At 39.6% G+C, this 16758-nt stretch overlaps 2 protein-coding genes across 2 annotated transcripts; both read right to left on the minus strand.

Annotated features, from left to right (window-relative positions):
* Positions 1 to 11361: 11361 nt before the first annotated feature.
* On the minus strand, positions 11362 to 12261 carry LOC149939348 (uncharacterized protein F54H12.2-like). Its single transcript, XM_090179136.1, has one exon. It carries the CDS (start codon positions 12259 to 12261, stop codon positions 11362 to 11364), a length of 900 nt encoding a protein of 299 aa, XP_090035262.1.
* A 1238-nt stretch (positions 12262 to 13499) lies between these two features.
* On the minus strand, positions 13500 to 15079 carry LOC149939349 (uncharacterized). The gene is made up of 3 exons (XM_090179137.1): positions 14969 to 15079; positions 14121 to 14410; positions 13500 to 13998 (listed from the first exon to the last, which is right to left on the minus strand). Exons 1-3 carry the CDS (start codon positions 15077 to 15079, stop codon positions 13500 to 13502), a joined length of 900 nt encoding a protein of 299 aa, XP_090035263.1.
* Positions 15080 to 16758: the final 1679 nt, after the last annotated feature.

A 16758-nucleotide genomic window follows, 5' to 3' on the forward strand; every position in this document is an offset into this window, starting at 1 on the left:
TCCCCCTTTTATGCCAATGGATTCTAACTCCCAGAAGCCCCTTAGGGCATTGTTAACCTCGCACTCGTCTAAACCAACGTGGAACGACGAATAGCTCTCTGCCCCAGTGGTCTCTATAGTTATAGGACCAGTTATAGCCCACCCTAACCTAGTCTTTAGCGCTTCAGTATTTTTTCCGAATAGGGCAACATCGCCAGTCACGAATTCCCAGTAGGTGTCGCCTCCAATCAATAGTCCAACATTGATGTTAATATTATTTGTTTCGTCAGCTACTTGCAATCCCTTATTTTTGAAATAATCTTCGATTTCATTACATTTAGGTTTTGATAGCGCTTTACAGATGAAGGGAACTTCCACCGCCTGAATATCTACAGCTTCGTTCGAATTTTTGACATTTTGCACGATCAACTTTACTATCCTACGTGTTATTTCAGGGGCATTTTTATTTCCGAAGCATTACACGGACAGTAGAGTTTTCCCAACTACGGGCAGATTTAACATCTTAGAGACATTTTCCTGAACGAAGGACAGTTGACTGCCCCGTCAACCAAACATCGTATGGGGATTTTATTTTCATTGTTTTCTGGATTAATAGCGATAGCCTGGGCAGTTTGTAGTTAAACAGTCGTACCGCAAAATGCTTGATTGGCTACTGACACTTGCATAGCCGTTTTTTCTGACCCTCGATTGTCCACGTCTTCCCACTCCTTGCCTGCCGTCTTTGGGTCAGTGTTTGTTTTTAATTTTTTTTTAGAATTAGCAGGATTCTGAGAACAGACTACGTAATTGTTTTTAGGACTGTTACACTTCCTACACGTTTTCAGGGTTGACGGACAATTTCCCGAATGGTGTCCCCATTTAAGACAATTATAACATCTATTTGCCTCTCTTATCATTTTCCACTTGTCATCCAGCGAATGGTTAGTACAGTGGACGGGTGGGTTTTTGCTTTACAAAAAATACAATAGGCGTTCTGTTCCATACCACTATTTCCCGAAATGGTTAACGCGGAAGCCGATCCCAAGGGTTTGTATTTTTCTACCTAATAGCTTTTTTCCTTGTGATTTCTGTCACTATTTGATTTTTCACCACGGATGGTCTGGGCCTTACCTAACATCTCCGCTACTTCTCTATCCTCTACGTCCTTTTTCATAAAAACTAGCAACTTCCCTACATTCCAATCCTCGTTAGTGTCTTTAGTTTGACTTAAGGTGAGCCTAATATCCCTCGGAAGGCACCGTAAAAGCGCCGGACAGAGAAAGGTACCGTTTACTCGCGGGTCAACCCCCAAACTCGTCGAACTTCTTATATTTCCCTCGCATGTGTCTACCAGCTTACGTAACCCTTTTACATCATTTGAATGTTAAACTGGCGGGGTGTCTATGAAATTGTGCATAAGTGAATGAATAATGAGATCGTTCCTCCCATACCTATCATGCAACATTTTGACTCCGTCGTCGTACGACCGATCTGACGTGGTCATAAAGTTGAAAACGTTAGCAGCCTCCCCCTCTAAGTAAGATGTCAAATACGTGAATTTTTCTACCTTGGGTAAAGTTTGGTTATCATCCACTGATGCTTTAAACTGACTCCAGAAACTAGTCCATTTAGCTCTGTCACCACTGAACTTCGTCATCATGATCCTAGGTAATTTCGTTGCGGAAACCAGGGTGGAGACTCCCGTTGCTTGGTTGGTCATTTGGGTAGCAAGATGGCTAGAAGTTTGGTTGTGGGTGGCTGACGCTGCGGCGTCGATTTGTGTCACCTTTCGGTTGGCCTTTATTTTTGCAATTACAATTTTATCGCGGTATTTCATACTCGCGGTTGTTTCCTTTTCCCGTTCGCTTGGATCGGTGAGCGAGTTCTCAATTCTTCGGTCGAGCTGTGTCAGTTCTTCTCCTCTTTGTAGTAGAACCACTACTGCTATCTCTAGATCCTCACTCGTCACGTTTTTGTCCTTTAGCATCCCGTCGATAGATTTTGTTTGTTTGGTTACGGCGGTCCTTACTACTCTTCGACTCGCCTTCAATGCTCGAAGCTCTCGATTTTCGGTTGAATCAGTCGCTTCTGCAGTATCCTCGCTCTCTTTTCCAGTCTCATTGCCCATTGCTTCGTCCAACTCGTTGTCGGACACCTTGATTTGGTTCATTGTCTTTTTCTCGAGTTTAGTTGATTGCTGGCTCGTTTATCTAAACGTAGATGTTCCCGGGTTACGGCACCAATTTGTTGAGGTTTAGGGTTTACCTTTTTTTTGTTTTGTTTCGGGAACTTGATTTTTCTATAAACTTCGACCGCACTATGGTCTGTCTACCCTTTTGCTCCTAGTGTCGAGATATATAATAACTTCACACTACTCTTCGTTTGATATAGTTTTATTGAGAACAGACTTCTCGCCTCGGTGAGCTCGACCAATCTGCCCTCTTTCGGGTCTTCTTCATTTCTCGAAAGCTCGGTGACGCCAACCCAACCCCAACCCCCCTGTCATTACCCCTTGCTTCTTATAGTGAATCAAGGAGGGGTTTCCAAGAAAGGTTGAAGTCGAGAAAACGCCGCCGACAGCTTACTATTTTTACAATAGATAAAAGGAAAGGGAGAGTGCATCCCATTGTCGAACCTCGAGGTCCCGAAGTGATTTATAACTCTCCGCGACCCCCAGGACCTTGAAGCTCAACCTTGGGGTTTTTACAGCCACCTGATTTTTCCGTGGAATGTGCCGCCGTATTTTTTCGAGTATCGTTTTTCTTTCGACAAATGGATGTTCAATGGCCAGCCTTTTTACAAAAACCGCAATATGGTGAATTGCGATCTTTGTGGTGGTTAGTGTTAGAGGGATTTATTTGATTTGTGGCAGGATTATCGCGTTTCGGGGCCCCCTAAAAAGGACTACCTTTCGAATACAAAATGCAATTCCTATTCCTTATGCGCTGAGTAGAATAATCGGAATTTGAATAAGTTCTAAATTTCATTTAATAAGTTTCACATTAAGTTAAGACATGCTGGGCTTCTTGCACTTCGCTAAGGGTGGGTTCGTCGGGTAAACGCGTAGTAAATGGGGATTGAAGACCTGAAGGACCCTCCGCGCAATTTCATAGGTAACCATTGTTGGATCCATTTGTTTGCAAAGCCGTTCGATCTTAAGGACAAAAGTTAAAACGTATTTACATGGTCCGTGTTTCTTTCGTTAATTTTTGCCTCTAATCTGCGTTTATAATCGCGACCGACAAAGCAAAATTGCGCGCGGAATTGGACCCCATGACAAACAGTCGCCCTTCCGCGGTACCACCAGAAAACTGTATTAGCTTCGAGCATTACGGGGATATAATCTAATATCTCGATTGCGGGATTTTTTTAATGAGCATATAACGCTCTACTTCTTCCAAGAAGGGCATGGGGTCTCTCGAAGATTCACCGAATCTAGGTATAGCTACCTGTATTTTGCGTAACGTGGCTGCCTGACCCGTAACGGGTATAGCAAAATGAAACGGGGGAATTTGACTAGTGCTCGGCAGATCCGGCTCCGAGGTCAGGGCCGAAGCTGTGAAAAATAATAATATATTTATTACGCTTCACTGCTAATTAGTTTTGGTGCTTAAAGAGTGATCGCTAAAAATTACCATAACAGTAATGGAGCCGGCTTCTTTAATTCGGAGCCGGTTTTAAACACTTGAAGCTGGAGCCGCGGCTCCAGATCCGGCCTTCATCGGAACTGGAGCCGGAGCCGATAGCGTTTAAGTCGGAGACAGAGCCGGAGTCATGCGGAGCACTTAATTTGACTAGGGGGTGGATTAGGAGCCTGCGAGATATAAGCGTGTGTAGGCATATTCCCTGGTAAATTTTGAGTAATCGAGGGGTTTAAATAAGCATAATTTGGTGACTGTTACTGGGTTGTGTGGACAAGAAGGGCTGCTTGTATAGTTTTCTGATCCAATAAGGCCCAAATGGACTTCGAAATGGATTTAATATCACATTTGGTAACGGCGGCTAGCGGCTACCTCTTCGCTATCACTACTTCCCTCGGACATTTTGACAAACTTAAAATTTAAACACGATATACCAGAAAGGTCTTACATGTTCGGTGATACGGGGAAAGATGAGCAAAGCAATTGGAAAGTGTTCGCAAAGCAAATGTTCATCTCGGTTGATTGCACACCCTAGGAGCGGATAAGACCCTATATAGCGATGTGAACGTTGCGCCGGGTACGGAGAAGCGTCGTGGCCCAGGAAAAGTCGCCAGGAGCTGTGAAACGTCGTAGCCTGGACTGAAGTGGCCAGACGGAGATACGTCGTTCCCGGGGACGGAAAAAACATCGTGAACTCGGTGAAAAATGCGTCTGGAACGGATGAGCGTCGTGACCTCGATTGTGAACTATGCTCCCGGTGTAATGTGTAGTACGATTGCGGCTGAGATCGGCAGATACTGCTACGGGGCTGCTAGTGGACAACGATCGGGAGACATCGGAGTTTCGGACATTAATTCAAAAATTTATTAACGGTGACTTCGATAATGCTTTATCTACAGCTGCCATGTCTTTGTTACGCGACAGTAGACTTAAGACCAAACCGGCGCATCCACCATATTTGTATCTCGGATACGTGACTTTGCGTTTCAACTACAAATAATAGAATAATAGAATAATAGTTCTAAAGTTTAAAGAAAATAAATAATTTTATTTAGCATTAGAGAAGGGAACCTCTCTCTTCGAAACCCTACATCAAAATCTGACCTCTCATCGAAGGGCATTCCCTTTTCAAGGAGAGGTCTTACAAGAGGTATTCGTCCCAAAGCCGAAAAAGGGTTTTCCCCGGCGAAGGGATATTGTTTAGTGATTGACAGGCGATGTCTTACAATAGATATGATGGGGGGAACACACCACCGTTAATGAGGGCGGGAGTCACTCATCACACACGTTTGCATAGTGATATCATTTCCCGTTTTTTTTTGTTCCTCAAAATTCCAGTACAACAGTAGTTCTTGGTCTTTTCAATAGACCTGAATTTGGATATAATAAAGAAGTTAGATTTGGTGAATTACGTGTACCAGAAAATTGTCAAATTACGAAAGAAAAAATTTATTTAAAAAAATAATTTATTAATATTTTAAAATCACCTTGAATTTGAATCTATTCTTACTCATTCATTTACGTTAAGTTTATTTTCAATAACCTTGGAAAAAAATTTAATTCGCTCAAATGACAAAAACTCTTAGATTAATGATTCCTATTATTCAGGTAGAAAAAAAAATAAAAAACCAATTTAATAATCTCGTGGTCTTTCGTCCTCACCGATTGGCAGTGTGACTTTTTTAAAAGAATTTCTACATGCCCAAAATATTAAATTTAATTAATTTAATCAGCATATCTAATCATTACCTACCGATTATTACCTTATTTTGGTTATTTGAAATGTGGAGAATGTTTATATCAGAAGTAAATGAACCGAAGTTATCAGCCCGCTATACCTCTCATACTGAGTGCATATTACTAATGGGATCTCCCTTTAATCACCGTTTCCAAATTTCGCGCCTTCATAGCTTAACTATCACCCATCTCGCGACTAATAGGTGGTAAAGTGTATATCGAATATGGATACCCACAATTCCCTAGTGCATTTTTTGGCGGGAACTGAAGGGGGTAGAATCTCGATTGATTTTCATCTCCCCACGTTAAGGAAAATGCTCTTCAAAATTTTGGCCCTCTGCACTAACTTCGGTTAATTTTATTCCGGCTTAGAATGAATGTAAGAATATAAAATTATACAAAGGGATAATGTGGTAAATGCCACTAGATTTAAATGTAGGGTAACATTTTAATTTGATATTTTATTTGAAAAAAAAAAGCCCAGCCCAGTGGGTTTAATTGGGTTTTTTATTTATAATGTATTTGGTATATATAGATATTATCCCCTTAAATTAATATATAGCGTATAAATTTTTGAGAAATCGTTAACTTACTATTCGTAAATAAATAATTTGTCAATAATATTATTACAGGTCATCAAATATTGTCTTTCACACTAAAAAGATCGAAACCAAATCACAATTTCGGGATATATATTTTAGAGGAGGGACGGGGCTCTGGCCATAGTCTTCAAATCAAAAATATTTCACTGGACTCGGACAAGGGTCATAAATTTAGAAAAAAAACCTCGACCAGATCTAGCCTGAAGAAAATTCAGTGACAAAGCTTCGCTCTTAAATTAATCAAAATGGTTTTTACATATTTTTATAAACTCAGCTCAAGCTCGTCATTTAAGGGAAACTAAGATTGTCTTTTCACATATGCATGTGTTAAGAATTCGGTCTCGACCTCACATTTGGTCTCAATTTTGAGACGAGCCCGGACTCTTTTAACTTAAATTTTGAAGTAGTAAATGTTTTTCACACTTCAGGTTGAGTATCCATGATTAAAAAACTATTTCAACTTGTACACTTATTAAAGTGATTTCTAGATTATAAATATTGTCAAACCTAATCAAAACATTGTTAATAACTAATCAGTGTTCAAATTAAAAAAATCAAGCAAATAAAAACTCCTGGGTTTTTTGTGTTGGACCCACCATTAAAAATATCAGAAAACATGTTTTGGTTCGCTTGAGCAATATCTAAAAAAACACATTTTGTCTAATTTAAGAGCTGAGCCAAGAATCTTAAATTTTCTTCAGGTCAAACCTGGTCGAGGTTTTGTTTACCTGAATTTATGACCCTTGTCTGAGTCCAGTGAAATATTTTTAATTTTGAGAGGGGCCCAGACTCTAAGCTATAATATGTATACTAAATTTCTAATTTGATTTATGCTTTTTGGTGGGAAATACACCAGTTATAACCTGTAGTGATATTATAGACACACTAGCTTTAATACCCGGCTTCAACCGGGGTCTTTACGTAAGAAAGGTAAACGCTGTAGCAACAACGCAACAAGTAGGTAGAAAATGAGAGTTGAGCCCCACGGGGATCTTGGATCCCTATGGGGATCCATAAGGATCATGCGTGGATCTGTCCCCATAAGAATTGAACGTGGATCTCCTCCATAGAGAATCAACGTGGAGCAAAAATCACCGACTCGAGTTCGTTCTCTTTCCCAGCTCGGCGCCGGTAGAGACAAAGTACGAAAGAGTCCGTTGAAATAATGACTTTCCGAAGCCTGAATGCGGCGTAGAATACCGAGCTTATTAAATAGGCGGCTTCCTATTTCTTTACGCAGAGGGAATGTACCTTGAACGTGTTTTACGGCGAGAGAGACGAAACATTAGCTATATGCTTAAAATAATGGGGAGCCAATACAAGTGGAGGCTAAATGAGGCGACGAGAAGCAATGTAAAGCGAAAGAACGGTAGACCTTGAAAAACGTATCCTCGGTTACGGAGTTTCTCCCTTTGCCGGAAAGGGATCCTATATGAGTTATTTAACGTGGTTTCCAATATCCGTCGTCCGTCGAATATAATCGCTTTTAGGAATAAGTCTAAACACGTACTCCATCGAAATATTTGAAATTAAAAAACATACAATATTAAAATAACGGGGAGTAATTCGTATTTAATCCACACTGACTTACACGAAGGTCGTTTGGTCGTATTTAGGTACTATATAAAGGGACGTCGTTGTCCCTCCGAATTTATTCTGAATTTTGTCCGCTTGAGTACCACATCTTGGAACATTAACAATGTAAGTTTCTATAACTTTTAAAGGTATTGTTTTTAAGACTTGTTTTTCAAAGAGCGTTTTTTTTAAAGGTCGTCGGAAAAAACATGCATCTTGGAAGTGAACTTTCTCAGAGCGAATGGACAGTACGTTCTCAAAGAATTGGCCTATATCATTGCAGAGACTGGGGAAAATAATGTGTATTCTTTCCGGGCACCATTCTCCTACCATGAACTATGTTTACGAGACCGACGACAGTGTGCGTGGATTTCACGAAACATCTGTGGAATGGAATGGAATGAAGGGGAATACGTAAAAGCGGATTTGGATAAAATTATTCCTGACATTTTGTCAAAAGCAAGGCGCTTCTACACAAAAGGGTTGAAAAAAGCGTCTTTCCTTTCAGAACTTTTCGGTTCGAAGATAGTGAATATAGAAGATATCGGATGCCCTAATTTTACTAGACTATCAGATATATGTCCACTACAATGTTAATACCATGTTTATAATGTAAACTGTGCTTTATTTAAGGCCTTTAAAATCAAATCATGGAAAAATGCGATAGTTTGTTTTGCATAATAAAAATCTTGAGTTCTAATAAAACCAAATGTCGTTAATCATAATATAAGGAAGGAGCCTTTTAACGCATCCGCGGTTTCTAATTTCGGTTGCATTAAGAGCGACTCGTCGCTGCGCCGTACTAGTTGAGGAAACCTCGCATGTCGCCAGAAAGGAGAGTCTTTAGTCTTGAGGGTTCTATTAAAAATTGTTTAATAGAAAAAATAAAACAAATTCAATACCTAAGTATGTTTAAAATTCCGAGACCCGTTGAGTAACGTGTCACTTTGAGACAATCGTCAAAAATAAATACACCGACATTTTGTTCAAAGGTAAATAAATTAACTAGGGTAACGCGTTATGCCCTTTGGTACCATTGTTTTTATTTCGAAGAGTATAAAAACTCGCGTCGAGATAAGAAGAATTATATTCGCAATGTCGATTCGAAGTGAAATGCCTCTTGACCGAAAAGTAGCCGTCGCAGTTCTTCGCCGCTACACCGTGGCTTTGGGACCTATTCCCGGAAGGCCCGAACTGCCCGATCTTTCATTTCGCATGTTCGTGGTAATTCTAAGGAAGCATCACAAAGGGCTCTGGGTTAATTTCCACCCGGATGAAACGAGATGTACCGTTGACGTACATCTAGCGTATCACCCGAACATAGGGAATATTCGGAATGCACTTGGACCCTGCCTGATGCAGTTAATAACAGTAAGTAATGTCCATGGTTTCCATTCTTAGTTTTTACATATCAGACCCTGTATTAATGAAATTAGTCTTAAATAGATAGAGAAGCGGGATCTTTCTGTCTTCCCTCAATAACGCACTGACCGTCTCAACTCTCGCATCCTCATCGGCATCGTACATAGAAGCTTCAGCATCAGTCGCTCCTATTTTGGCGTCCTCAACTTCCACGCCTTCATTGGAATCTCTTTTGTCTTTACCTTCTACTTCGAGGGCTCATCCGTTGGCGCTCTCCACCACTTCATCATCTTCTTCAAGACCATCATCTTCCAAACCCGAAAAGCGTAAAAAAAAGACCTCGGCTACAGTGATTTAGACGACCTAATAGATTTAGAACAAATAGTCAAAGACGCGATGGAGGGAAGCTATGACATGTAAATAAAATTGTATAACCAGGATGATTTAAAATAAAAATATATAAATTCCTTATATTTATTTCATATCAATAATAAACATACTAAATTACCGTAAGCTTACTCTTCACTCAAATAATTCTGAAAATATAAAGTTAATACTCAAGAAAATTGAAATGAGATTTCTTACATTTCTATAGATTGAATTCCATTTTCGAAATGAAATGGAGGGAATGATACTAGAAAGGAGAGATTAATTTTATGGTACGGGGATCTATTCACATACTTTTTTATCATATTTTCTTCTGCCTAAACATCCAGATATTCCATAAAGGTTTTGGGTATCCAAGTACACCCTAGAGAAAACCGATATATAGTCTAACCCTGATTCGCTCCTCTCTTCGTTTGAGTAGAGCAGTTAGTATGGGAGTTCTCTCCGTATTCAATTAAGAGGCGAAAAAATGTTCCAATGTCCCATTTGCTCGAATAAGTTCACGAGGAGAAATAATTTAAATCGACATATCAGGGAACAACATTCGAAAAGAAAACATGTTTGCCCGGAGTGTAAAAATAGTTTCGCGCGTAGATCGGGGTTAATTCGGCATTCTCGGATTCGCACGAATGAATCTTCAAGTTCCGAAGTGAGCTCACCCCAACCGGGCACATCCCAGCAAGAAGAAAATTCGCCGTCGCCTCAAGAAGAAGAACCGATGGATGACGGGAAACCTGACTTTGAAGGGGACGTCGAAGAACTCGGAGCTCTTGAAGACGCCGTGGTCAGTTCACGTTATATGCCACGTATTACGCACACGGACCCCGAGATTTCAATCAAACCTGCTTTAATTAAATATTTGGAAAACCATTTGAGTAAGAAGCGGGGGATTAAATGGAACATGTTTATTCGCGTGAGATATGAACATGAATTACCGGATGGTCAGACGGTTGAAGCCTTACCATACTTCCGAAGTAAAACCCAAGCTATACTAACATCTGACGTTATCCCGGGTCAAATCGACGCGGGATTGAAGGAGATTTCGAGGGCCATGGAAGAATTTCAAGACGCGGGAAGTGGTTGGACGATTGATCACATCTTGTTTTTCCAATTAGATATTATTTCATATCAGCCACTTGTCGCAGGATGTTACATTGAAATACCTCCGAAATTAAGTAAGAGAGGAGTCTTAAATATCAAATCCGAAGATGACAAATGCTTCTTATGGTGTCTGCTCGGAAAATTATACCCGGCAAGTGCTCACCCGGAAAGAAAGGGACAATACGAGGAATACGAGAATGAATTAGACTTGTGCGACATCGATTTCCCTTTTCAGTTAAATATTAACAAACTAAAGAAAATTGAAGTGAAAAATGACATTTCAATAAATATTTTCGGGTATGACGAGGAGGTGTTCCCTTTATATATCAGTGACCATAAGGCCCCGGAGAATCGTCAGATTGACAAACTTTTTCTAAAATCTGGAGATTTCGATCATTTCTGCTTAATAACGGACTTAAGCCGCTTAGTTAGTCATTTCACGAAGCACAATGGAAAGGTGCATGTATTCAGATATTGTCTACATCGTTTTTCGGGTACGCACTCCGAAACAAACCATAGGAAACACGTAGAAAATTGTAACGTACATGGTCCGCAGTTGACTAAGATGCCCTTCAAGAAGCCGATATTAAAATTCGAGAAAATAGAATGGCAGCAAAAGGTAAGGAATTCAATCAAATGTTATTAGCTCCTGTTCTCAAATTTATTACTTTTAGGTTCCATACGTGATTTACGCCGATTGTTAATCAATAATAGATAAAATCCATACATGTCTCCCGGATTCAAAATTGTCATCCACAACGAAACTTAGCGAACATGTTGCGTGCGGTTTTTCTTACGTGGTTGTAGGACCGGACGGTGAGAAATATTTGAAAAACAAATTTCAACAATTACTAAAGTTTTTCTTTTTTTTAACAGGAAAGCCGAATGCACCAGTTACATATCGCGGGATGGATTCCATCGACGTATTTCTGGAAAGTCTATTAATGGATTTACTAAAGGAAATAGTTCCTATGGATCTAACTCCCGCCCAAAAACGCCGTTTGTTTAACCATTCCAATTACGACTCTTTTTCGAATTTGACCAGTAAATAAATGATCTTGAACTACGCTTTGGTTTCCACCCGGAATGGAGAATGATGTACACTCGGTACGCGTGATGGGGTACTTTGCTCTCGCCATTTGCAACACTTTAGCATGTGACAGAGGGATTTCGGGAATAAGTTTAACTTTTCTGAGATAAAGGGAGGCCATTTTTATGTTGAGTTTACATTTCATGTCAGAATGTAAACAAAATTCAACGTTTGGTTTTCCAAAGACAAATTTTAAATCCACTAAATTAAGAAGATAGCGGGGTTGCTGACAAATGTCCAAATGTAGACCTCCAATCATATCAATCGTTCCTTTTTGCGCGAAATGCTTTCTTTTGACGAAACCTTTATTGTTCGCGAAATCGTTGAATTTTCCGTGCGTATCGTGATAAAATAAAGAACTGGTCAGAAAACTCGTTTTAGCCGAGTCTCCAAATGTTAATGTTGTTTGAAAATACGACCTATATGGGTAATTCTGAGCGCTTGGCGTAACGCATTTTTCATTTAAAAATAAATGAACTTCGGGGAAAAGACTTTGTAAAAACAAATTTACAGGTGCTATATTATCAGCGGCAGTAGTTACGGTACCATCAGCCGCGATTACTGCGGCTCTCGGGAATTCGCCATCTTCTCTCGTGACATCAACTTGTACGTGTAAAAGAGTTTGCGACAAATCTATATACGTCTCTGAATTCCCACTAATGCAGAAAGTTAGCGCTGAATTGTTGGAAATACTGGAAATGGGATTGTATTCGACCCATTCACCTCCTTGAAAAAGGTCCAATTCAGAGTTCACACATCCATTCGAATGCGGGTGTAATAGAGCCATTACGAAAATATATCGGAGTAACTAGGACACGTTGTTTTCATTTTCTTGACTTTGACTCGAGTGACTTTTCGTGGTTTGCCCCGACCCTGTCATTTTTTTAATGGTTTCCGCGGTTGATAATAAAGTTTCCCGACCCGCGCTCTTTGATCGGGATGCCAGAGCTGTTTTAATAGGTATTCCACTGGCGACGTCAGTCACTACTTTCGCTCCGGTATCTAAAAATTTTCTTCCGAGATATTGCGCTCCACGTTTAAATAAAGGCATGGCACTACGAAATGCCGACGCGAGTATGTTTCCCAAACCATATCCCCTCTGCACCCCTATTCCTCGGTACACGGGAATAGAGCCGTAGCCAGCTTGATTTAGGTAGTAGTGTTCGTAGTCGCTTACAGCGGTGGCATTGAAGCGAGTCATGATGTTTATCGTTCGTTACTTTTAACGAAAATGATCGTCACTCGAGGTCGCGCGCTGTTGTTATAGCGCGAGCCAGGCCCTCCGCGGTTTGAAATGTAGAGTTACGTGCACCTTCCCACGTTCGAATTGGACAGGGTTTCCCAATTCGTCCATAATGTTCACTTCGATAGTTTGTATTTCCTAAGAAGCGACGGGTAGATAATGAGGTCGAGAGAACTCTACGTCCACAGTTTCTCCGTCTTTTCCTTTCGCACTAACAATACGTAAAAGCGGAACGTTGCTATCCCCCACGATCGTATTTTGAACGACGTCGGAATAAATAAATAAGGAGTGTAAACCCGCATCCAAATCCGCCATATAAGGTGCTATCATGGAATCCGTAATTATGAAGTTTTCTTTTGGTTCCAACGTAAATCCTAGCATGACTGCTATGTCCCCGGGCATATCAACTTTAAATTTATGACCCGCGGAAATCGATTTGAAATCGTAACCAGACGAAACGGAAACACGTTTTAATCGTTCTTCGTACTTAAATAGTATACTTTTATCTACATGTAACATGTTCAGTAATTCCTGAATTGTTAAAAAACTTCCTTTAGGTATAATAGCTACTACTTCATTCGATTTATCGTCAGTGGACCAAATTCGAATTGCACTATCTTTCTTTACGTTATTCCAAGTCCTAGGATAACTTATTTCCGTTAGTGCTACTTCGTAGAGGCCGTTTAGTTTTACCATCTCCGGGAGATACGTTCTAAATTTACTTGTCGTATTATTAGGAAAGTATTTGGTTGAAGAATCGGAGGTCAACGTGATATAGAAACTCATTTTAAATCTACTTCCTGCACCCAACTGTCAAACTGTGGACCGTATCCTCGCCAACGCACGAGTAACTCGGTGGTATTATCCGATTTAAGTCTTTTTCGTAACACTTTTTCGATTTCAAAAGCGCACGTATTCAAGTCTTTCCCCACTTTTTGAACTTCTTCCTTGTAAAATACTCCTAAAATGGGTTCGGAATCTAAAGCTTCTAGTTTATATACCGGAGGGTGTCTCGGTAGCCGCTTAATCACCCGAAACAATTCTTCGGAATAGTTTGGAAGGAATCCTTTTTCGAAGATACCCTTGTTTTTGCTAATTCTTACAATGTCGCCGATTTCAAAATCATAAGCTACTGGTGGGCTGAAATCGATGTCTCCATACAAATTTTTCCAAATGATTTTCGAATTTTCTTTCGTAACATCAACGGGCTTACATTTAATTGATCTATGGTAACTGTTATTGTACGCGTGCACTAAATCTTGTAGTACATCTACGTAGGTCCTTTATTTTTCCCGGTTAAGTATCGATATATTCTTGATTTAAGGGTTCGAATAAGCCGTTCAACGATGCTTGCCTTAATTTCGGAGTCTGTGGCAAAAAATTTTATTCCTCGCTTTTCTAACTCTTCCTGTACAGAACGACAGACGAACTCATTTCCGTGGTCACTTTGCAATCGTTTCGGTTTTCTTTCACCATCCAGTATTTTTTTCAGAGATTTGACGATAGTAACCCCTTTCTTATCTTCCACCGGTTCAACGAAAGCGTATTTACTAAAAACATCTATGCAGGCTAGAATATAACGATATCCCTGATTTTTTCTCGAAAGTTTCTGAAGGTCGATTAAATCAGCTTGCCATTGTTCGTCGATGCCATATGCTTTTGTTTTATTTCTTTTATACCGCCATTTTGCGTTCTTATGTAAGGTATATGTATCTTGATTTCTTAAAAATTCATTGACGATTTTCAACGTAACTTTGATTCCTTTTTATCGAGCTGAACGATATAATCCTCGTGCACCGACGAAACCCCCAGAGTCTCTCACATCATAATAAATATTTTGCAGTTTATCCATAATTAGTAAAAATTTCCAAAAGTAGGCGCTAAGTAATTCCATAATAGAAAATCTAGTAATTTGATTATTTTAAGAAGTAACATGAATAAAATGGCTGTTAAAAGTTTGGGTTTTTTGGAGAACGAATTTGTTAATTTGGACACCATACTAACAGCTACACTATCCGCACACCCTTCCATGGTGATAAAGGTTATTGAAATAAATACTCGCTTCTTGCGTTAAACATTTTATTGGTATATACATTCAAATTGTCACCCAAGGTTGTCGACTGGGTGTGGTTGTGTTATAAGAAAATGACTTTAACAAGTTTATTCTCGCGGGGTTTTTAATAAATATTTTGGGTGCATTGTTGTTTTGGAACGTTTCGTAAAAACTATTAATTCCCGTGGGATCGCTTACGGCTTTGGTTTTTCTAACCGCGTCGTAAATTAAATCGACAACGTTTGATCCTGGGACGGCTCGTCCACCAATTTCCATTTCACCAAGTTCATTCCAATTAATATATCTCATTGTCCAGTTGTATAAAGATATTGCACCGAAGACGCGATATCCTGGTACCAAGTTTTCTTAACTCGCTGCTTTTCTTCTGGTTTGCGGTTAGATTTTAAATGTCGCTGTAAAGTTTGATTATATAATGTCAATTTCTCGGATTCAGTTGTATTTGAAGTCTCAAGGATAGCTTTCATTTCTTTGTCTAACGTAGGCATTTCCGGTTCACGGGAGACTTCTTCTACTGTAGAGTTTTTCATTCGACGCAGCACGTCTTCAGACACTAATATCATTTTGCGAGCCATTCATTTGTTGATAGCACGACTTATTGCACTACCAGCTACGGAGCTGACGATTGAAAGTAGCGGAGCTAATACCAGTGGGAGAAATCCTCCTTTCTGCACGATAATTTGTTTTCTTTTGGTGAGAGGAATTTTTTGGTAAAGATGATGTAAAACCTTTCGGCGTTTCTTTAACCGACTCTTCTGACCATCTGTTAGTTGAACGTTCCCGTGTAGAACATTTATACAACATTCGACCAACGCTAAAATAGCTTCACGGTTTGCTAGTTTAATAATGTCTTTTCTCTGTTTAGCGTTACAAGTGCTCAAATATTTCAGAAAGTTTATGTTTTTACAAACTCTTTTTGAAGTTGAAACCACCATTTTTTATATAGGAACAAATACTGCGGGTTCCTCTCCGGGTATTATTCCCGTTCGTAGTCTATACTCTTCTGCGGTGTTCGGTTTTAAGTCAATGAATAAATACCCGTACGGTTTTGCTACAGATTGACGGAAAGCGTCAACGACGAATTAAGTATTAGAGGGGGATATTTGTTTAGCGATATTCAATACGCTTGAAACGTCCCTATCAGATCGAAAAATTATAAGGTATTGCGAATTTAGATTGAGAGTTCTAATTTCTTTGCCGTGATAAAATAAATTTTGCATTAAAATCAGGACCGACGTGTTTCGATGATGGGAGCCTCGAATAAATAGATTGGTGACGTCTTTGTTATTGGCTATTTCGCATAATAAGTCGTCCAGAATCACAAAGTTCCTAATCGCTGGATTCAAATTACCCGGGTCTAACAAACCCTCGTGAAATTCAACTGTTGGATTACTTCCCAAAACTGAATTAAATAAATCATTTTGATATTCCGTATAACACCAAATTATACGTTCTGGTAAAGGGGAAATGCAAGACTCATTATGCTTAATTAGCTTCGCAATGAAATGGGACTTTCCACATTGAGTAGGTCCAGATACGAGACCAGTGAAGGGGTGTAACATCACTGGATCCATGTTCGTAAATGATCTTAATAAATAACGAGTCAAGATTTAAGTATGTCAAAATATTTATTAGTATACATCCTCAGTTTGATCCAACATTTTTTTAGCATTACACACAACAAAAGACATGATATTATCACGAAAGTCCTCGCTTAAAAACGTGTCTCGTTTCGAGGTTATTTCGTAATAACTTATTTTTTCCATCGCGTCAAATAAATGCATTTCTAAACGGGAATTCCAATCTATCATAAGGCAATCGTGCTGACGTTGGCTGGGATGATCACTTTCACACCCCTTGCATTGCTTATGAATGAAATCAGTTATTTTCCCCAGTACAGTCTCTTTGATTTCCTTAAACACACGTTTAACCTCGTTGTGGTAGATCATCACTTCATCATATTTATCTAG

The sequence above is a fragment of the Leiobunum rupestre genome, chromosome 6 (genome assembly GCF_980474605.1).
Source record: "Leiobunum rupestre chromosome 6, qqLeiRupe1.1.hap1, whole genome shotgun sequence".
NCBI classification, from domain to species: Eukaryota; Metazoa; Arthropoda; class Arachnida; order Opiliones; family Sclerosomatidae; genus Leiobunum; species Leiobunum rupestre.

Excerpts from the sequence above, each read along its gene's own strand:
- LOC149939348 (XM_090179136.1), bottom strand. The coding sequence starts at position 12,261 with ATGGCTCTATTACACCCGCATTCGAATGGATGTGTGAACTCTGAATTG.
- LOC149939349 (XM_090179137.1), bottom strand. The coding sequence starts at position 15,079 with ATGAGATATATTAATTGGAATGAACTTGGTGAAATGGAAATTGGTGGA. Across the intron at positions 14,411-14,968 it reads CGGTTAGAAAAACCAAAGCC|AACGCAAAATGGCGGTATAA; the intron begins GTAAGCGATCCC and ends ACCTTACATAAG. Across the intron at positions 13,999-14,120 it reads TGTCGTTCTGTACAGGAAGA|GACCTACGTAGATGTACTAC; the intron begins GTTAGAAAAGCG and ends GGAAAAATAAAG.